We start from the raw sequence: 22,348 nt of genomic DNA, 5'->3' as shown, positions 1-22,348 counted from the left end.
TGTTTTTACTTAGAGAATGGTCTATTATGTTATGTTAGTATTTTTACTGATACAAGTTGTCGTGTGACTTAGTCATAAGTCTGGGAGTTCAGATAAGAGTCCTTTGGGGTACGACTGCAGTATGTGACATTCTGTTTTAACAATCTACAGGAATTTAGATGTGTGGAAACATGCAGGAAGGAACAGAAAACGGTTGCAACGACAACTATCTTAATCTGCACAGACAAAATTGTTGTTTGAAAAATCTGCAGTCTCTCTTCCTATAGAATTTCTCTGACATACTCTTACTTTAAAACCCCCTTTAAAAAAATATCCATCAGGATATTTTATAGAAAAATATATTCTATTCTTCGGACTAAAAAGGATTATTGTGGAAAGACGCATCATGAAATGGAGAGAGTAATTCTCAACATGTCACATCAGAATATAGGACTACATTTTTGATGTTGGAATACACGTTAATCTGAGAATATATATATTCCCCTTCAGCACCTCTTCGCAAAACAAGTTTTAGAATGACACACTGTGCCTATAACCAGCAGCTTTGCAAATTTGGGTGTTGCAGGAGGCGTTAAGTGAACGCCCATAGTTACCAATCCAGTTGTGTAATTTGAAAGGAAAGCATTGTCATTAGATGTAGCTCAACTAAAAACATTCAAGCATAACACTGTATAACTTCTGTGTTGATAAAATACTGTTTATAGTACTGGAATTAAACAGGATTTTACACTGTTGCCTTATTCTGCTAAACAGGTTCTTCGTTGTCACACTGACACATGAAAGAATGAATGATTCAGGGCAGGCAATGCAAAATATGTTGTTTGCATTACCTGCCCTGAGGCATTGATTCTCTCATGTGTCCGTGTGACAACGAAGAACCTGTTAGTACAGTTTGTCCTCTTTCAGGTCAAGTTTTGTAACTGTGTGACATGGAAATGGCACAAGAATTAAAATGATTGAATCAAAGGTTGGTTTTCAGCATTCCATGTACCTCTTACGTCAGAGACATCTCTGAATCTAAAGAATATGTGGCATTGAAAGTATGACTCATGTCTTAAATACTGAGTTGATTCTAAATGAATGTGTATATGTTAACGTACCGGTACTCTCTCTAGAGGGGATTCATGAAAAATACAAACCACAGTGTGGTTGCTTTAAAATAATTACAAGGTTTGAAAAGGTTGGCACTGCTCATCGTTTTCAGCATTCTATGAAATGTATTGTGATTACCGGCTTGAATTTAATTTTGGACAGTTGAACGCAAGCCATTTCAATTCATGTATTGAAATTATTTTCAGATCCAATTAACTAATTGGAGTTTGTATATTGTGTTACTAAGCATACTGATAAACTGTGATTTTAGTTGAGAGTCGGCAACAACAAAAAAATGTTTACAAAATAATATTAGGACATTATAGTGTTAAATAGCCTTGGCTTTCTGCCCTTGGAACTTTGGGGAGTGGTTAGGACACGTCTACATTCTGCATATAAACAACTGGGCAGGCTAAAAGTGAAACTATTGCTATACAATTGTAACTCCATGGCAGCCTAGCATATTACCAGTTCATGAACATTGAATATACTTGATTCAAAATAGGTAAGTGGTCAATTTGAATTATTTATTTGGCATCAATGTACAATTGTAAACCTGTCTTCTGGATAATGATGGCCATAAGGAAGTAAGCTGGTTGGTTACAGAAAGTTTTGGTTGTTTTATTAGCCTAGTTGGACAAGACGTTCAAGGTTGGCTCAAAGACGGTATCTTGCAATGAGGCTTGACTGATTGAAGACAACAATGTAGGCCTAAATGTTTTCGAATTGTTTTACAAGTACACCTACCCAGCTTTTTTTGTTAAGTTCCTTAAATGTGCTGAGAATGTACCAAAGCCAAGCCACTATCCTTCAACATTCCCAGGGAAGGATGTTTGCAAAATAACCATAGGACAACAACACTCTCGCCACGTTTTGTTGTTCTAAGAACATTTTGTGCAAGCTGAGAAGTCTGTATTGAAATGCAAATTCCTCTTGAGGACATCACATTTCAGGCTGAGAAGGTTGATCACGTGATCACCTGTTTAATTACGGCTAAAATATGAAAGGGAGAGGGGATTTTGTATTAGGACTTTTATTTATAATTATACGTGGATTAATAAATAGTAACCCAACTGGGATACATTCACATTACCCACAGATCTAGCCTCAGATTACCATAACCCCAATACTGATCTGCAATCGATGATGAAAAACATCTCACCCTATCAGATTGGCTTCTGTCCAGTTACTAGGCTACCTGTTCCATAGGTCCACAGTCCCTCGTTCGATTTGAAGACAGTTAGCAAGGCATTTCACTGTACTTGTGCATGTGACATTAAAACTTGAAACAGATCCCGTAGTGTCCTGTTCTAGTCCTAGGCCCTACTGTATGTCTCATGCCCAGTTAGGCTCCAAGTCTCCAGCAGTTTGTGGCCTTAGTAGTAGCTGGCTATGAGTCCCCTGCCTTGTGAGGTCCTAGGCCTCCTGTCCTGCTAGGGTCTCAACCACCTGACTTGGTGTACCCACCATTTCCTGATCCGGTGGGCCTGCTGCCTTCAGGCATGTACACCTAAGCCGGTACCCTCCTGGCATCTATGCATGTTCACGAGAAATTATGCTGCTCCTCTAGTTTTATAGTCAGGTGCAACTTGACTGTCCTCCCTTTGCAGACACCTTTGATTATATCCCTTTTATTGTTCAGATTTACATGGAAGGGCACATAGGCAGAACAGCAAAGATACCATGAGGGTGAAGTCCACCTCTAGTTAGTGGTGTGTGTTTCTGTCGTGTTGAGAAGAGGATGCAAACCATTTTCTCAATGACCACTCTGTAGAGACAATGACAGAAAAGTGTGTGTCCTCTTTCACTTGGAACAGTTAAATAAATGTTTTGCTCATACTCTTTGACAAGCAAACCCACTCTTATTCTCTCTTTCCCTCTCCATCTTTCCACCTTTTCTACCTTGCCCTCCCTCCTTTCTAGAGTAAATCATAACCATGGAGACACTGAACGAAATTGATCATCTCCAATCGTCAGGCTTTGGTAGACCCCTACCCAGACACGGCCTTCAACTCCTTCACTGGTTCTCCAACGACTATGTCACATTCAACAACGACAGCGAGATGGTGACAGTGCGCAACCCTAAGAAGAAGGCGTTCGGCTTCCACCGCTTCTTCGACACCCAACTGCTTCCAGACCAGGACTTACCGTGCTACCAAGTGGGCAATCTGAATGCCCCTGGTTCTGAGAACCTACCGCGTGATGTTCGCAAAAACCACACAGAACACAATGACGACAACAACATAGACCGGATCATCATCAGCCTCCAGTCAGACCGTGTATTGGACAGGATCTACGTGACCCAACATGATCATCACAGAGGTGCTTTTGACCCCCAGCGCACCTATCGCATCAGTAAGGGGTTGATCAGTATCATCCGTAATCTGGAGCTGGATGAGCTCCTGGAGCAGACTGGATACTCACTTCCTTGTCCTTCCTCCATGGCCACACTTAATGAAATGAGACACCTCCAGTCATCTGGCTTTGGGACACCCCGACCTAGACACGGTCTTCATCTCCTTTACTGGTTCGCCCACAACTACGTCAAATTCAACAAAATGGGTGAAATGTTGACAGTGTGCAACCCTGAGAAGAAGGTGTTTGGCTTCCACCAATTCTTTGACAAGATAGAGGAGCATGATGGCCAGTGTAACCAACTGCTACCAGACCATGGTTTACCATACTACGAAGTGGGCAATCTGAATGCCCCTGGGTCTAGGAACCTACCACGTTATGTCCGCAAAAACCACACGGGACACGATGACGACAGCAACATAGACCGGATCATCATCAGCATGCAGTCAGACCGTGTATTGGACAGAATCTACGTGACCCAACATGATCATCACAGAGGTGCTTTTGACCCCCAGCACACCTATCGCATCAGTAAGGGGTTGATCAGTATCATCCGTAATCTGGAGCTGGATGAACTCCTGGAGCAGACTGGATACTCTTAAGACTTTCCCCCCTGGCCAAGGGCATATAGACAGAGGCATCGTACACATAATTATTTTTTTTACCTAATTTCTTATGGTCAAAGTGAAATATTTATTTTCTTACAAATGTATACTAGGCATGGGTATGACATCATGTCTTCGATATTCCCCATCCATTATGTAGGAAATTGTGAATGTTTTTATTTAGATAAAGGGCCTTGTTTTCAGATGTTTCACATCCTACCACGTGTTTTGCTATTTTTCACCAACAATTTCACCTGCAATATTTATTGCCACAGTAGTCGGAACTAGGAAACTGTTATTATACATGTGCCGCGTTCAACCAATTAGCAAGTTAGAAATGTCTGAGTTTCCTAGGTCCGACTAGCACATGAACACGGCATGCGTGTGAAAGTGTGTGTGTGTTTGTTTCAAATAAAGGACATGATTACTTAATTAGTTGTTTTTTATTTAAATGTTTAGTACAAAATGTTGAATGTATCAATAACATCAGTCTCACCACATCAACACTTTGAACAACAGCCTGTACTGTACTGTTTGACCATTATATCGTTATTCAAATCAAATAGAACTTTATTTACATAGAATAATGTTTTACAAAAGTAAATTAATCTCATCTAATAATCAAATGTCTCTGAAACCTGGGTCATTACAGCAATTAGGTGCCTTTTGAGTAGTGTAATATCATTTTACATTTTTCCTCTTCACCGCATACAAAACCAATCAGTCGATATAATCGAGAACAATCATCAGAAATCACGCGATATGAATCAGACAGTGGAGCGACGCCTGACCCACTAGTTAGTCAGAAGTTTCAAATCAACGTGAAGGCGTGCTTTGGGGGCACTATGGGCAGAGCAAGATGTCATTGGGCCAAATGACCAAAAAAGTCTGAGAACCACTGGACTAGGCAAGGGTAACCCTCTCACCAGGCTCGAATATGACTCTCACAATATTAACTTATGCAGAGTCTCTCAACAGCATGTTAAGCTTCCCAAGCAATTGTCTCCCGGTGTCACTCGATGCTTGGCTAATCTCTAGGCTGGCAAATAGCTCCACGACGAGACGATAGCTTCAGGCTTTACTAAGTTTAAACAAAATTATAACTCTTTTATAAAATAAAATATGTATTTCCCTTCATGTCTTAGTAGGTATGGGTTTTGTTCTAGTTCTGTCGTCTTCTTTTATAATTTTTCTTTACCAACAGTCCTGAGGTAAAACGTCCATCCTTTCATCAACGTCTTTTTCCCTCTCTTTTTTCCCAGGCCTCCCGTTAACCAGGTCAACTCCCATTGGCCACAACTTATTAACAAACGACCTTATTGGTCAAAACTTAAACTTAAAAGTAAACCAGACTATTCACTTATACATTAAATAATTATTTCTTCAAAAGCATAATGCATTAACAACATTACAGTTTAGGAGCAATTCAATCATCTTTTAAATATATAACCAATTAATTATAACAAATAAACTCAATACCTGGTTAAAACAAGGGTATTACACAAGTAATAGATGGTACATTATAACAATTCCAACAATAATCATCCATTTGCCAAGATGCCAAAATGTTCCTGTCCCATGCTTGTTGAAGCCCAAAGATGTGTCATCGCCTGTCTCTGGAGGCATTTCAGACTACCGTAATTTCCGGACTATAAGCCGCAACTTTTTTCCCAGGCTTTGAACGTCGCGGCTTAAACAATGACGCGGCTAATATATGAATTTTTCCCGCTTTCAAATTTTTTTCCCAAAAAAAACACATTCTGTGACGTGCTCAGATTTTGGGCGGCATGAAGCTTTCATTAGACCAATGAAATTGCCGAATGGGTTAAGGTCAAACAACTATTTTTGTTTACTGTTTAGATTAAATCGAGCGCTCTCAAACTTCCCATCATTCTGATTACGGTAGTCATTTTGTCACCCTGATTCCTGGGGGTACAACAAAGTATTTGCAGCCACTCGACATCAGTGTAAATCGTGCATTTAAGGTGGCGCTCCGTGTTCAGCGGGAGGCTTGGATGACAAGTGGGGAGAAATCCTTCACTAAAACGGGCCGCATGCGAAGAGCAACTTATGGTCAAGTCTGCCAGTGGGTCCTGACAGCGTGGAGCATTGTAAAAAAATCCACTATCATCAACGGGTTTCGAAAGGCTGGAATGCTGCGTGTTGAAGAGGGCTCAGCGGGGGATTTGCCTCCGGATGAAAGTGACGAGAGCGACAATGAAAACGATCCAATATCGGATGAAGCAATTCAGAGGCTATTCAACTCCGACACCGAAGGAGATGGTTTCAGTGCACAGGAGAAGGAAGATGGTGACCAATGACTTTGTTGGTAGGCTACTGTTTACTGCTAATTTTGTATTTTTTGTTACAAGCCGTGTTTCGTTAAAGCCTATTTATTTTTGTTACGAGCCGTGTTTCGTTAAAGCCCATTTATTTTTGTGACAAGCCATGTTTCGTTAAAGCCTATTTATTTTTGTTACAAGCCCTGTTTCGTTAAAGCCTGTGTAAAGTTCATTTGTTTCAATGTACCGGTAGGCACCTGCGGCTTATAGACATGTGCGGCTTATTTATGTTCTAAATAATTTTTTTTTTTTTATTCAGTGGGTGTGGCTTATATTCAGGTGCGCTTAATAGTCCGGAAATTACGGTACTTAATGTCCATGCGAAGCACATCTTCCTACCCGTCTTTAGATTCCCTATAAGAAAATATTTGAGTGTAAGCAAAGTAACTCCACTAGTCATGCATTATGATACAGTAGATAATCATGTGTCCTATGTATCAGATCATTTAAATGTAATTAATAGTATATCTTCATTTAGAATAAACAAACTTAGTTGTCATTGTCTTGTTTTTCTTTACAGATGCCATCTTTCAGAAGAAAAATAGCCACGTTGGTTTACAGAGACCTGACTAGAGGCGTGATAGCACGTACACCCTTGCCACCAACTTGGATCGGTGAGAAAGTTGCTCTGTTCAGTTCTGTTCAACTTAATTTAACCAGGATAGTCCACTCAGTAACAATTGTCACTACTCTCTAGGGAGCAGAGCCGGTTCCCTCTGCAGCAGAAGTTGTGCCCAGTTGTAGTGACGCACCTCTTCCACCAGTATAAAAATAGTTTTGGAGGAGGTTGAGCTGCTATGTCGCTGTGGGGGATTGTGGCTCAGATAAATATTTCTGTGTCACATGTGCTGTGAGAACAAACAGCACCCTTAACATTGTCCACCAGTTGGAGTTATGGAAGGTAATGTATTTTATGTTATGTCAACAAACCTGTCAACTTCTGGCTAAAAACAAATGCTTCCCAGTCAAAAATGTTGATCATGTAGATACAGTTCAGTTTCTATAAACGTTAGAGTTCCCTGCAGCGGTAAGGTAAGTGTGGCAAAATAAGACATCTGGCTCTTTTACCATCTTGTAAACTGTATCAGAGCATCAAGTGTAGCAGCACCATGCTCAGAGACAGTTTCTCCCTCCAAGCCATACGACTGTTGATGAAAACTGAATTGGCTCTTTGCTGCTATGGCAACTACTGTACTGTATTGTACTTAGTATACTGTAGTTATCTACAGTTGAAGTCAGAAGTGTACATACACCTTTGCCAAATAAAATTAAACTCAGTTTTTCACAATTCCTGACAATTAATCAGAGAAAAAATTCCCTGTCTTAGGTCATTTAGGATCACCACTTTATTTTAAGAATGTGAAATGTCAGAATAATAGTAGAGAGAATGATTTATTTCAGCTTTTATTTATATTATCACATTCCCAGTGGGTCAGAAGTTTACATACACTCAATTAGTATTTGGTAGCATTGCCTTTAAATTGTTTAACTTGGGTCAAACATTTCGGGTAGCCTGTCACAAGCTTCCCACAATAGGTTGGATGAATTTTGGCCCATTCCTCCTGACAGAGCTGGTGTAACTGAGTCAGGTTTGTAGGCCTTCTTGCTCACACACGCTTTTCAGTTCTGCCCACAAATTTTCTATGGGATTGAGGTCAGGGCTTTGTGATGGCCACTCTAATACCTTGACTTTGTTGTCCTTAAGCCATTTTGCCAAAACTTTGGAAGTATGCTTGGGGTTATTGTCCATTTGGAAGACCCATTTGCAACCAAGCTTTAACTTCCTGACTGATGTCTTGAAATGTTGCTTCAATATATCCATATAATTTTCTTTCCTCATGATGTCATCTATTTTGTGAAGTGCATCAGTCCCTTCTGCAGCAAATCACCCCCACAACATGATGCTGCCACCCCCATGCTCCCTCTTTTTTCTCCTAACATAACGATGGTCATTATACCAAACAGCATCTTCACAAACTCCTTTGCTGTTGTTCTGGGATTGATTTGCACTTTTCGCACCAAAGTACGTTCATCTCTAGGAGACAGAACGCGTCACCTTCCTGAGCGGTATGACGGCTATATGGTCCCATGGTGTTTATACGTGCGTACTATTGTTTGTACAGATGAACGTGGTACCTTCAGGCATTTGGAAATTGCTCCCAAGGATGAACCAGACTTGTAGAGGTCTACAACTTTTTTTTCTGAGGTCTTTGATGATTTCCTTTGATTTTCCCATGATAACAAGCAAAGAGGCACTGTGTTTGAAGGTAGGCCTTGAAATACATTCACAGGGACACCTCCAATTGACTCAAATGATGTCAATTAGCCTATCAGAAGCTTCTAAAGCCATGACATAATTTTCTGGAATTTTCCAAGCTCTTTAAAGGCACAGTCAATTTAGTGTATGTAAACTTCTGACCCACTGGAATTGTGATACATTGAATTATAAGTGAAATAATCTGTCTGTAAACAATTGTTGGAAAAACTACTTGTGCATGCACAAAGTAGATGTCCTAACTGACTTGCCAAAACTATAGTTTGTTAACAAGAAATTTGTGGAGTGGTTGAATAATGAGTTTTAATGACTCCAACCTAAGTGTATGTAAACTTCCGACTGCAACTGTAGATGTTCCATTTGTCCAGGTGGGAAAGGGCAGTGTGGAGTGCAATAGAGACTGCGTCATCTGTGGATCTGTTGGGGCGGTATGCAAATTGGAGTGGGTCTTCCCTGTGGCTCAGTTGGTAGAGCATGGTGTGTGCAACGCCAGGGTTGTGGGTTCGATTCCCACGGGGGACCAGTACAAAAAAAAAAAAACATTTTAAATGCATGAAATGTATGCATTCACTACTGTAAGTTGCTCTGGATAAGAGCGTCTGCCCAAATGACGTAAATGTCTAGGGTTTCTGGGATAATGGTGTTGATGTGAGCCATGACAAGCCTTTCAAAGCACTTCATGGCTACAGACGTGAGTGCTACGGGTCGGTAGTAATTTAGACAGGTTACCTCAGTGTTATTGGGCACAGGCACTATGGTGGTCTGCTTAAAACATGTTGGTATTACAGACTCGGACAGGGAGAGGTTGAAAATGCCAGTGAAGACACTGGCTAGTTGGTCAGCGCATGCTCGCAGTACACGTCCTGGTAATCCGTCTGGCCCTGCGGCCTTGTGAATGTTGACCTGTCTAAAGATCTTACATCAGATGCAGAGAGCGTGATCACACAGTCTTCCGGAACAGCTGGTCCTATCATGCATTTTTCAGTGTTATTTGCCTCGAAGCGAGCATAGAAGTAATTTATCTCGTCTGGTAGGCTTGTGTTACTGGGCAGCTCTCGGCTGTGCTTCCCTTTGTAGTCTGTAATGGTTTGCATGCCCTGCATCCAACGAGCATCAGAGCCGGTGTAGTAGGACTCGATCTTAGTCCTGTATTGATGCTTTGCCTGTTTGATGGTTTGTCGGAGGGCATAGCGGAATTTCTTATAAGCTTCCGGGTTAGAGTCCCGCTCCTTGAAAGCGGCAGCTCTAGCCTTTAGCTCAGTGCGGATGTTGCCTGTAATCCATGGCTTCTGGTTGGGGTATGTACGTAGGATCACTGTGGGGACGACGTCATCGATGCACTTTTTTGTTGAAGCCAATGACAGATGTGGTGTACTCCTCAATGCCATTGGAGGAATATATATTATATTCCGGTCTGTGCTAGCAAAACAGTCGTGTAGCTTAGCATCTGCTTCATCTGACCACTTTTTAATTGATCTAGTCACTGTTGCTTCCTGCTTTAATTTTTGCTTGTAAGCATGAATCAGGAGGATGGAATTATGGTCAGAGTTGCCAAATGGAGGGCGTCTGTGTGTGGAGTATAGTTGAGTTATGTTCCCTCTGGTTGCACATTTAACATGCTGATATAAATTTGGTAAAACTGATTTAAGTTTGCCTGCATTTAGGTCCCCGGCTAAGAGGAGCGCCGCCTCTGGGTGAGCTTTTTCTTGTTTGCTTATGGCGGAATACAGCTCATTCAATGCTATCTTAGTGCCAGCCTCTGACTGTGGTGGTATGTAAACAGCTACAAAGAACACAGATGAAAACTCTCTAGGTAGATAGTGTGGTCTGCAGCTTATCATGAGAAACTCTACCTCAGGTGAGCAGTAGCTCGAGACTTCCTTAGATATCGTGCACCAGCTGTTGTTGTCAACAATACATAGACCGCCGCCCTTTGCTTTACCAGACGTCACTGTTCTATCCTGCCGGTCCATCTTATAACCAGCCAGCTGTTTGTTGATGTTGTTGTTGTCCAGCCACAACTCCGTGGCTGAACGTAGGCAATGTAGGCAATGAATGGCCTTAATGTTTTCTTTCCAATAATGAACAGTAGCCACCTTTGAATAAAATTGTTTTTAAAGTAAGCCTACCTCGCTTTTTGTGTGAAGTTCCTTAAATGTTCCAAAGCCAAGCAACTATCCTGCAACATTCTCAGGGAAGGTTGTTGCAAAAAACACTAGAACTACACTCTCACCATGTATTATAGTACATATAACATTTTCTGCTAGCGGTGAAGTCTGTATTGAAATGCAAATTCCTTGGCAGTCCTCTTGAGGACATCACAATTCAGGCTAAGAAGGTTGATCACGTGATCACCTTTTTAACGACGGCTAAAATATGAAAGGGAGAGGGGATTTTGTATTAGGATTTTTATTTATAATTTTATGTGGATTAATAAATAGTAACCCAACTGGGATACATTCACATTACCCACAGATCTAGCCTCAGATTACCATAACCCCAATACTGATCTGCCATCGATGATGAAAACCATCTCACCCTATCGAATTGTCTTCTGTCCAGTTACTAGGCTACCTGTTCCATAGGTCCACAGTCCCTCAGTATATTTGCAGCCCACACCTTCAGTCTGCCCGTAGTGTCCTGTTCTAGTCCTAGGCCCTACTATATGTCTCATGCCCAGTTAGGCTCCAAGTCTCCAGCAGTTTGTACCCTTAGTATTAGCTGGCTATGAGTCACCTGCCTTGTCAGGCCCTAGGCCTCCCGCCCTGCTAGGGTCTCAGCCACCTGACTTGGGGTACCCACCATTCACTAACCCGGTGGGCATGCTGCCTTCAGGCATGAGCACCTGTGCCGGTACCCTCCTGGATGCATGGTCCAGAGAAATTATACTACTCCTCTAGTTTTAAGGGCCAGATGAAATTTGACTGTCATGCCGTTGCCCACACATTTGATTATATCCCTTTTATTGTTCAGATTTCCATGGAAGGGCAGATAGGCAGAACAGCAAAAGAACCATAAGGGTGAAGTCCACCTCTAGTTAGTGTGTGTTTCTGTCATGTTGAGAAGAGGATGCAAACCATTTTCTCCATAGAGACAATGACAGAAAAGTGTGTGTCCTCTTTCTATAGGTCCAGACAGTTAAATAAATGTTTCGCTCATAGTTTTTGATAAGAAAAGCCACTCTTATTCTCTCTTTCTCTCTCCCTCCATCTTTCCACCTTGCCCCCCCTCTTTTCTAGAGTATATTATAACCATGAAGACACTGAAAGAAATTGATCACCTCCAAACGTCTGGCTTTGGTAGACCCCGGCCTAGACACGGCCTTCATCTCCTTCACTGGTTCGCCCATGACTACGTCAAAATCAACATAAAGGGTGAAATGGTGACAGTGCGAAACCCCAAGAAGAAGGTGTTTGGCTTTCACCGCTTCTTTGACAACATAGTGGAGCATGATGGCCAACGTAACCAACTGCTACGAGACCAGGGTTTACCGTACTACCAAGTGGGAAATCTGAAAGGCCCACGATCTAAGAACATGCCGGATTATGTCAGCGAAAACCACACAAGACAAAATGACGACAGCAACATAGACCGAATTATCATTAGCCTCAAGTCAGACCTGGTGTTGGACAAGATCTACGTGACCCAACATGATCATTACAGAGGTGCTTTTGACCCCCAGCACACCTATCGCATCAGTAAGGGGCTGATCAGTATCATCCGTAATCTGGAGCTGGATGAACTCCTGGAGCAGACTGGATACTCTTAAGACTTTCCCCCCTGGCCAAGGGCATATAGACAGAGGCATCGTACACATCATAATTTTTTTAACCTAATTTCTTATGGTCAAAGTGAAATATTTATTTTCTTACAAATGTATACTAGGCATATATGAGGTCATGTCTTCGATATTCCCCATCCATTATGTGTTGTAGGAAATTGTTAATGTTTTTATTTAGATAAAGGGCCTTGTTTTCAGATGTTTCACATCTTGCCACATTTTTTTGTTATTTTTCCCCAACAATTTCACCTGCAATATTTATTGCCACACTAGTCGGAACTAGGAAACTGTTATTATATATGTGCCGCGTTCAACCAATTAGCAAGTCAGAAATGTCTGAGTTTCCTAGTTCTGACTAGCACATGAACACGGCATACGTGTGTAAGTGTGTGTGTGTGTGTGTGTGTGTGTATGTTTCTAATAAAGGACATGATTAGTTAATTAGTTGTTTTTTATTTAAAATGTTTAGTACAAAATGTTGAATGTATCAATAACATCAGTCTCACCACATCAACACTTTGAACAACAGCCTGTACTGTACTGTAAGGTGTGCGTAACTGGTGGCAGGAAAGTCAGACGCAGGAGAGCAGAACTTGGTAAATAGCCGGAGCAGTTTAATAGTAAAAACCAACGGCATAAGAAAATACGATATATGGGTACAATAACCCGACGCACACCAGTCACACATATGTGCGCATGCACTTACAATAAACAATACCACACAAAGACATGGGGGGAACAGAGGGTTAAATACACAACACATAATGAGGGAAATGAGAACCACGTGTGTGGGAAAACAAGACAAAACAAATGGAAAATGAAAAATTGATCAGCGATGGCTAGAAGACCGGCGACGTCCACCGCCAAACACCGCCCGAACAAGGAGAGGCATCGACTTCGGCAGAAGTCGTGCCATGTACTGTTTGACCATTATATCATTATTCAAATCAAATACAACTGTATTTACATAGAATAATGTTTTACAAAAGTAAATTCATCTCATATTCATTTCTCTGAAACCTGGGTCATTACAGCAATTAGGTGCCTTTTGAGTAGTGTAACCTAATTTAAAAATTTTCCTCAAAGAGCACATGTTCAACTTCACCGCATACAAAACCAATCAGCCGATATAATCGAGAACAATCATCACAAATCACGCGATATGAATCAGACAGTGGAGTGCCGCCTGACCCACTAGTTAGTCAGAAGTTTCAAATCAACGTTTTATATGGTAATTCCCGAGTAAACAAAAAGCCTCAACCATGGCTGTTATACACCCCGTAAACGTTGGTGGAGGCAATTACCATATTTAATGTGTAGTAACTAAAACTAGAAGATCTTCTGATGTCCTTTCCCTTCGTCAAAGGTACGCAATCACATTATTTAAAAAAATATGATTTACAAAGCTAATGTACTGGATTATAAATGTTTTTACCCCTGGATAGCCTGCTAATATAACCCATAGTAGGGGAGAACATTTATTCAGCACATTTCGATCTGAATATGTAATCAATTTAAAAGGATTTGCAATTTTGCATTAGCAGTCTTTTCGGCCCAAATTTCCTGGGAACCATGTCATGGTGTCATTTCCTGTTTTCAGTGTTAGGCTATGTCTAATTTCTTTGGCTGCGTCTCCTTTTTTTTTGGGGGGGGGGGGCTGCATCTCCTGTCTCTGTCTTAAATCTCCATATTGTAACGGTCGTCGTAAGGAGTTGTAACGGCTGTCTGAGGAAGAAGTGGACCAAAATGCGGCGGAGTTAGGGTTCGTCATATTTAATACACGAACACTATGCAATTCACCCCAAAAAAAACTGACAGCCAACACAGTCCTGTCAGGTGCAACCACAATAACAAGCACAATTACCCACGAAACACAAAGGAAACGTAGGCAACTTATGTGTGACTCCCAATCAACCACAACCCTCTACAGCTGTGCCTGATTGGAAGTCACACGGCCAAAATCAATGAAACAATAAAACACACACACTCCCTTCTGCCACGTCCTGACCCAACTACACCCTCTACTGGTCAGGACGTGACAGGAGTGGACCAAACTGCAGCAGGTATAGTGAACATCTTCTTTTTATTAGAAGGAAAAAACCAACAAAAACTAACGACGAAAACAGTCCCGTAAGGTGATCAGACTATACAAGGACTATACAAGGAACAACCACCCACAAACACAAAAGAAAACCAACCCACTTAAATATGGCCTCCAATTAGAAGCAACGACAACCAGCTGCCTCTAATTGGAGGTCGGGCCAAAACCCCAACATAGAAATAGAAAATATAGAACATACACCAAAAACCCCGAAACTACAATAACAAACAACCCCTTTAACTGGTCAGGATGTGACACATATTTTTCCTGAAGTATGCAATAGTAAACTTTCTCGCATGGATTTAAACTCTCTCTAGCCAATGCTTACACCATTCTTATAAGCAGGAACCAATATCCAATGTGGGTACTTACAAAGACTAATTTCATATGATATGCCTACATTTAAAATGCATATGAAGGCGTGCTTTGGGGGCACTATGGGCAGAGCAAGATGTGATTGGGCCTACAATGACCAAAAAAGGTTGAGAACCACTGGACTAGAGAAGTATTACATGGTACCTTATAACATTTCCAACAATAATCATCCATTTGCCAAGATGCCTAAAATGTTCCTGTCCCATGCTTGTTGAAGCCCAAAGATGTGTCATCACCTGTCTCTGAAGGCATTTCAGACTACTTAATGTCCATGAGAAGCACAACTTCCTACCCATAACTGTCTTTAGATTCCCTATATTCGATTGTGGCTCAGATAAATATTTCTGTGCCACGTGCTGTGAGAACAAACAGCACCCTTAACATTGTCCACCAGTTGGAGTTATGGAAGGTAATGTATTTTATGTTATGTCAACAAACCTGTCAACTTCTGGCTAAAGGTTTCTCCCTCCAAGCCATACGACTGTTGATGAAAACTGAATTGGCTCTTTGCTGCTATGGCAACTACTGTACTGTATTGTACTTAGTATACTGTAGTTATCTACAGTTGAAGTCAGAAGTGTACATACACGTTTGCCAAATAAAATTAAACTCAGTTTTTCACAATTCCTGACAATTAATCAGAGAGAAAAATTCCCTGTCTTAGGTCATTTAGGATCACCACTTTATTTTAAGAATGTGAAATGTCAGAATAACAGTAGAGAGAATGATTTATTTCAGCTTTTATTCATATCATCACATTCCCAGTGGGTCAGAAGTTTACATACACTCAATTAGTATTTGGTAGCATTGCCTTTAAATTGTTTAACTTGGGTCAAACATTTCAGGGAAGCCTTCCACAAGCTTCCCACAATAAGTTGGGTGAATTTTGGCCCATTCCTCCTGACAGAGCTGGTGTAACTGAGTCAGGTTTGTAGGCCTTCTTGCTCACACACGCTTTTCAGTTCTGCCCACAAATTTTCTATGGGATTGAGGTCAGGGCTTTGTGATGGCCACTCCAATACCTTGACTTTGTTGTCCTTAAGCCATTTTGCCACAACTTTGGAAGTATGCTTGGGGTCATTGTCCATTTGGAAGACCCATTTGCAACCAAGCTTTAACTTCCTGACTGATGTCTTGAAATGTTGCTTCAATATATCCACATAATTTTCTTTCCTCATGATGCCATCTATTTTGTGAAGTGCATCAGTCCCTTCTGCTGCAAATCACCCCCACAACATGATGCTGCCACCCCCATGCCCCCCTTTTTTCCTCCTAACATAATGATGGTCATTATGCCAAAGAGCATCTTCACAAGGTCCTTTGCTGTTGTTCTGGGATTGATTTGCACTTTTCGCACCAAAGCACGTTCATCTCTAGGAGACAGAAGGCGTCTCCTTCCTGAGTGGTATGACGGCTGCGTGGTCCCATGGTGTTTATACTTGCTTACCACTGTTTGTACAGATGAACGTGGTACCTTCAGGCGTTTGGAAATTGCTCCCAAGGATGAACCAGGCTTGTGGAGGTCTCTAATTTGTTTCTGAAGTCTTGGCTGATTTATTTTGATTTTCCCATGATGTCAAGCAAAGAGTTTGAAGGTAGGCCTTGAAATACTTCCACAGGTACACCTCCAATTGACTCAAATGATGTCAATTAGCCTATCAGAAGCTTCTAAAGCCATGACATCATTTTCTGGAATTTGTAGTTTGCAGCCCCGCACCTGTAGTGTGGGATGTATTTGAGGGGGATTACCTTCGCTATCCATGAATCCAATGCATGCTGGAAGGTAGTTATTGTATTTGAAATTGGAAATAAAACAAGTGTCTTTTGTGCAGTGTGAGTAGTTCAAAACAAAATCTCTCTACAGACAGTTGAGCTCTACTGGAAGCTCACAAATTAGTCATTTGAGGAGTTCAAACACTGGCAGTTTGAACGAGAGACTGTCAGGAAGTTGGCACAAAGTGTCCTCTCTGTCCACAGGTATGTCAATGATAACATTTAAGGAACAGCTATAAAGTCTCAGTAAGCTAGGACTCTTTTTTGCATTCAGTGTTGTTCATCATTGATGAGGGGTAATATATCCAACCTTAGTTGTCTTTCTCATATATCTTTTATCATTGCCTTGCCAAACAGTAGTAAAGTTATGCAGTAATACGATTTGCAAGCCTCAAAAAAACAACCCTTCGCCCAAGTCATGGGAGGTGGAAACAGGTAAAGTACGGGATTGACAGACAGGGCAAAGTTTTGTGGGTGACTTAGCCACCCAGGCCGCTACGTTTGCCATGAAGGCTTGTCTGGATCCACAACATGTGGGATAACGAGGCTCTGGTAAAGCTAGGTGGACCAATCATCTGCTTAGTGGATACTACCGATAACAGATACATTCACGAAGAAACTACAGGGTAAATGACATATGTTTCCCAATGAGCACAAGGGTTTAAGTAATACCCTTGCAAATGTCCATTCCCTGTATCCCTAATAATTGTGTTTAATTAATTATTTGCATTTTTATCTTAAAGGAAAACAGTCATCAAATTATTGCCGCTGATGCCCTATTTGGGCTTTCCCCAAAAAAGATTGTCTGGGACCAACATTAAGGGTCCCAAACATGCTGGGCGGTTCTTTTGTGACCAAGACAAAGTCAACTGCTTTGTAGGAGGAGCATCAGACACACCAACTGAGGTATACTGGATTTTGAAGAATGGGATGTATCTCACAATCAGTTAGTTTCACGAGCCCTCTTCTGTGTGACTTGTGTGACATGTGTTTGTGTGTATAACCAACAGCTGGGCTAATGTTGGAGAAGTTAAAGGTTTGATTGAAATCAGGAGAAGCCTTGGTGATGCAACTCTAGCATTGGAGTATTCTGTCCATATTTTTTTGTGGGGAAGTTGGAACAGGTTAGATGAAACATGAACTTATTAGTGAATGTGACTTTTTTCAATCATTATTTTTTCACTTCATTTTACAGGGGTGCCCAGGATTTCAAGCCGGTGATGTGCTGCGATCCAAAACCCAGAAACTGGACATAACTGGTGTGTTTGGGATGGCTTGCAGGCACAGGCATCTGCTGAAGTTCCTGAACCTGAAGCGAGGAAAGAAGTATGTTGATGGATGAATGGATGGGAGGCTTCAGATGTATAACTGATGTATTTTAGTTATATATAACATTGGCTACGATGACTGATGTTGAACTGTCATTTCAGGCTTGCAAATGTTCCTGCTGGTGGACCTGAAAGCAATGCAGGGACCAAACATCACAACGTTTCTTCACTATGACATTGCATGCCAGCTGAAGCCTCATTTACAGGTCAAATTGATAGATCAACATATGTTAGCTATTACAGTACATTAGATAATGCATTTAATATTTAACCACTATGCTGTAGTAAGAGATTCATGAATCACTTGATATGGTTTAATGAATGGCTTGAAACGGATTGCTCCATACCTGCTTTGTAATCAAAAGTTATATTTTACACAAAAGTTCACAAATAACTGCTCCTACACTCAATTATTTTGACATTTAGAAAAACAGTCCCAATCTGATGGTGGACACCACATTTACAATGCCAGCCTTTCATGCCTATGCCCATGATGCTGACTGTCAGGTAATAAATACATTATTTTCTTTATAATTTATTCTGTTAAACATCAATTACTTTTAGTTGCAGACAGTTGCCCTAACAGTATTATGAAACAGCTAGTTGTAATTTGTCCTTTAATTAATCATCATCACCCATTGTAATGCTCATTATGGTTTCTAATTGTACTTTACATTTCAGGTCAATGATGGTACCAGGTATGTGACTGGCAGTGGGCTTGCTGACAGAGAACAGATGGAGAGGTTGTGGTCCTACCTTAGAAAATTAGGGAAGATCACAAAAGAGATGACACCCTCACCGATGCCCTCCTCTACTACGCAGCCAGGGTCAGGAAGAAGCAAGGTATAAATAAATGTATAACTGGAAATCAGTTAAGTATTATTCAAAATAAAATGCTGATGGATTTTAAACAATCTATGAAATGTATCTTCACCTTCATACGTTATAGTACCAGCAATACAACTCCGTCGGCAGAGGTTAACCTCTCTGGGCCAGTGGGCCGTTAGCGTCCCACCCTAGTCAACAGCCAGTGGAATCGCGTGGCGCGAAATACAAATACCTCAAAAATGCTATAACTTCAATTTCTCAAACATATGACTATTTTACACCATTTGAAAGATAAGACTCTCGTTAATCCAACCACGTTGTCCGATTTCAAAAAGGCTTTACAGCGAAAGCAAAACTGTAGATTATGTCAGGAGAGTACCCTGCCGAAAATAATCACACAGCCATTTTCAAAGCAAGCATATATGTCACAAAAACCAAAACCACAGCTAAATGCAGCACTAACCTTTGATGATCTTCATCAGATGACACTCCTAGGACATTATGTTATACAATACATGCATGTTTTGTTTAATCAAGTTCATATTTATATAAAAAAACTGCTTTTTACATTAGCATGTGATGTTCAGAACTAGCATACCCACCGAAAACTTCCGGTGAATTTACTAAATTACTCATGATAAACGCTGACAAAATACATAATTATTTTAAGAATTATAGGTACAGTACTCCTTTATGCAAACGCTATGTCAGATTTTAAAATAGCTTTTCGGTGAAAGCACATTTTGCAATATTCTGAGTACATAGCTCGGCCATCACAGGCTAGCTAATTTGACACCCACCAAGTTTGGGGCAACCTAAACTCAGAATTACTATTAGAAAAATTGGATTACCTTTGCTGTTCTTCGTCAGAATGCACTCCCAGGACTTCTACTTCAACAACAAATGTTGTTTTGGTTCCAAATAATCCATAGTTATATCCAAATACCTGCGTTTTGTTCATGCGTTCAGGACACTATCCGAAGGGTAACGCGTGAGCGCATTTCGTGACAAAAAAAATCAAAATATTCCATTACCGTACTTAGAAGCATGTCAAACGCTGTTTAAAATAAATTGTTATGCTATTTTTCTCGTAAAATAGCAATAATATTCCAAACGGACAACGTTGTATTCATTCAAAGACTGAAAGAAAAAAATGGAGAAGTCTCGTGAATTCGCATCTCAGTCTCACTGTCCCCAGGCAGGCCACTTACAAACTCTGCTGCTGTACTTTGCCCAGAGACAGGAGACACGTCATTCCGCTTTCTGAACGCTTTATAGAGCCAATGGAAGCCTTAGAAAGTGTCACGTAACAGCACAGATGCTGTAATGTTGATAGAGATACAACAGAAGGACAACAAATTGTCAGACAGGGCACTTCCTGCATGGAATCTTCTCAGGTTTTGGCCTGCCATATGAGTTCTGTTATACTCACAGACACCATTCAAACAGTTTTAGAATCTTCAGAGTGTTTTCTATCCAAATCTACTAATTACATGCATATTCTCGTTTCTGGGCAGGAGTAGTAACCAGTTTAAATCGGGTACATTTTTTATCCGGCCGTGAAAATACTGCCCCCTTGCCCCAACAGGTTAAGTATTGAGGAGGAAACCGAGGCAAAGGAAGAGTTGATGGTGCTGCTAAACAGCATTCCAGGTTAGATTCCATGTGTTTTGCTCATCATTTTTGTTAATATAATGATCATTTTCTGCTAATTCAATCAGATGAATTGGAAACAGGGCTTCAGTAGCTGGAGGCAATGCTTTCTCCTACAGAGCTCCTCTTTATGGAATGGTTTGCCAATGTGAGAGAATCAGACTCAGTCTCAACCTTCAAGTCTAGGCTGAAGACTTCGCACTTCTGTCAGTCCTATGATTGAGTGTTGTCTGGCCCATGGGTGGGAAGGTGAACGGAAAGGTACTAGCCCCCAAAACCCACCCCACCCATAAACCTTACCTTCCTTAAACATGAAAGCCATCTGACCCTAGAGTGTTGACCCTGCTGGTCATCTATGAACATTTGAAAGTGTTTTTGTGTGCTCTATCCTGTTCTGATTATCCATCAGTCTGACAAGCACGCACACCATTGTTGGATTCTTGGTGAAACTTTGAGCATTGCTATACTAGAGACATGATAGATCAGAAGTAATAATATAGTATCTAAGGAGTGATAGAGACTGGTTTTTACATCAGAAGTTAATGGTTATCTGTAGGAGCCAGATGGCTTTGGAATGTGTTGGGTGGACGGGAGGAAGTCACAGAATTGCTATAGGGGAAAATGATGGACATCTGTGGATTAGGCGAAGGAGGGGTTGAGGCCAGGTCAGATCGATCCCCTGAAGGGAGAAATTATGGATTATTACCCTATTACCCTCTTCCTGTCGAACCATAAGATGTAAGGATTGGAGAGAAGAAGGAGTGTCTAAATTGGAATATATAGTATATACTTGTGGTGGTGGAAACATGTTTTTGTCTGAATGCAGCTGTATCGACCCTTTGGGAAGAATTAAACTTGGTTAACCTCTTGGACTTACCCTAGGATAGGGGGCGCCACAGCGCATTTTGAAAAAAATTCGTGCCCATTTTAAACGGCCTACTACACAAACTCAGAAGCTAGGATATGCATATAATTAATACTTGTGGATAGAAAACACCCTAAAGTTTCTAAAACTGTTTGAATGGTGTCTGTGAGTATAACAGAACTCATATGGCAGTCAAAACCCCGAGACCGATCGAAACAGGAAGTGGAATTCTGAATTGTGGACTCAACTTCACATCTTTCCCTATTAATCACACCGTGAGCTATGGTTCATTGAGCACTTCCTATTGCTTCCACTAGATGTCCCCAGTCTTTACAAAGTGGTTTGAGCCTTCTACTGTGGAAACTGACAGAATGAGAGTCTGTTGAAATTGGTCACAGGAGGAGGGCCATCACCATTATGACGCCGGCGCCCCTGTCTACCCCCTCCTTTCGAAACGTTTTGAAACACAATGCAATCGTCCCCCTCGAATCTTATTGGCTCTCTTGTTGAAACAGGCCCTTAAGATTTATGTTATACAACGTTTGACATGTTTGAACGAACCTAAATGGGGGACAAAATGTTTGTTTTTTTCGAAATTGCTGTCCCGCGGCCGACGATGGTTTTGGATACAGCCTTCAGACGCGCTAACAACAGCAAGCTAATGGAACATAAAGGATGGTCTTTTTCGAACGAAAATACATTTGTTGTGGACCTGGGATTTCTGGAAGTGCTTTCTGATGAAGACAACTAAAGTTAAGGGATTATTGACAATATTATACAAGATTAGATGTGATATGCGATTGTTCCAAGATGGCGCCGAGCTGTATTTACTAGCTAATTTTCTGAGTATCGCATCCCCTTTTATCGCAAAGTGTGATTACCCAGTAAAGTTATTTTTAAATCTGGTATTACAGGTGCTTTCAAGAGATATTCATCTATACATCTTAGAATGACAATATTACATTTTAAAAATGT

The 22,348-nt window shown here is 41.0% G+C and overlaps 2 protein-coding genes across 2 annotated transcripts; both read left to right on the top strand.

The window, feature by feature from the left end:
• Positions 1-1,453: 1,453 nt before the first annotated feature.
• On the top strand, positions 1,454-4,484 carry LOC106602549 (uncharacterized). The gene is made up of 2 exons (XM_014195231.3): positions 1,454-1,597; positions 3,016-4,484. Exon 2 carries the CDS (start codon positions 3,030-3,032, stop codon positions 4,047-4,049), a length of 1,020 nt encoding a protein of 339 aa, XP_014050706.1. The 5' UTR covers positions 1,454-1,597; positions 3,016-3,029; the 3' UTR covers positions 4,050-4,484.
• Positions 4,485-4,687: 203 nt separating this feature from the next.
• Positions 4,688-12,870, top strand: LOC123742429 (uncharacterized). The gene is made up of 2 exons (XM_045716666.2): positions 4,688-7,008; positions 11,909-12,870. Exons 1-2 carry the CDS (start codon positions 6,915-6,917, stop codon positions 12,436-12,438), a joined length of 624 nt encoding a protein of 207 aa, XP_045572622.1. The 5' UTR covers positions 4,688-6,914; the 3' UTR covers positions 12,439-12,870.
• The last annotated feature ends 9,478 nt before the right edge of the window (positions 12,871-22,348 follow it).

Source organism: Salmo salar, chromosome 04, assembly GCF_965601325.2.
Source record: "Salmo salar chromosome 04, fSalSal1, whole genome shotgun sequence".
In the NCBI taxonomy this organism is placed as follows: domain Eukaryota; kingdom Metazoa; phylum Chordata; class Actinopteri; order Salmoniformes; family Salmonidae; genus Salmo; species Salmo salar.
The sequence above is the reverse complement of the archived record's forward strand: the minus strand, read 5'-3'. Positions and strand labels throughout refer to the sequence as shown.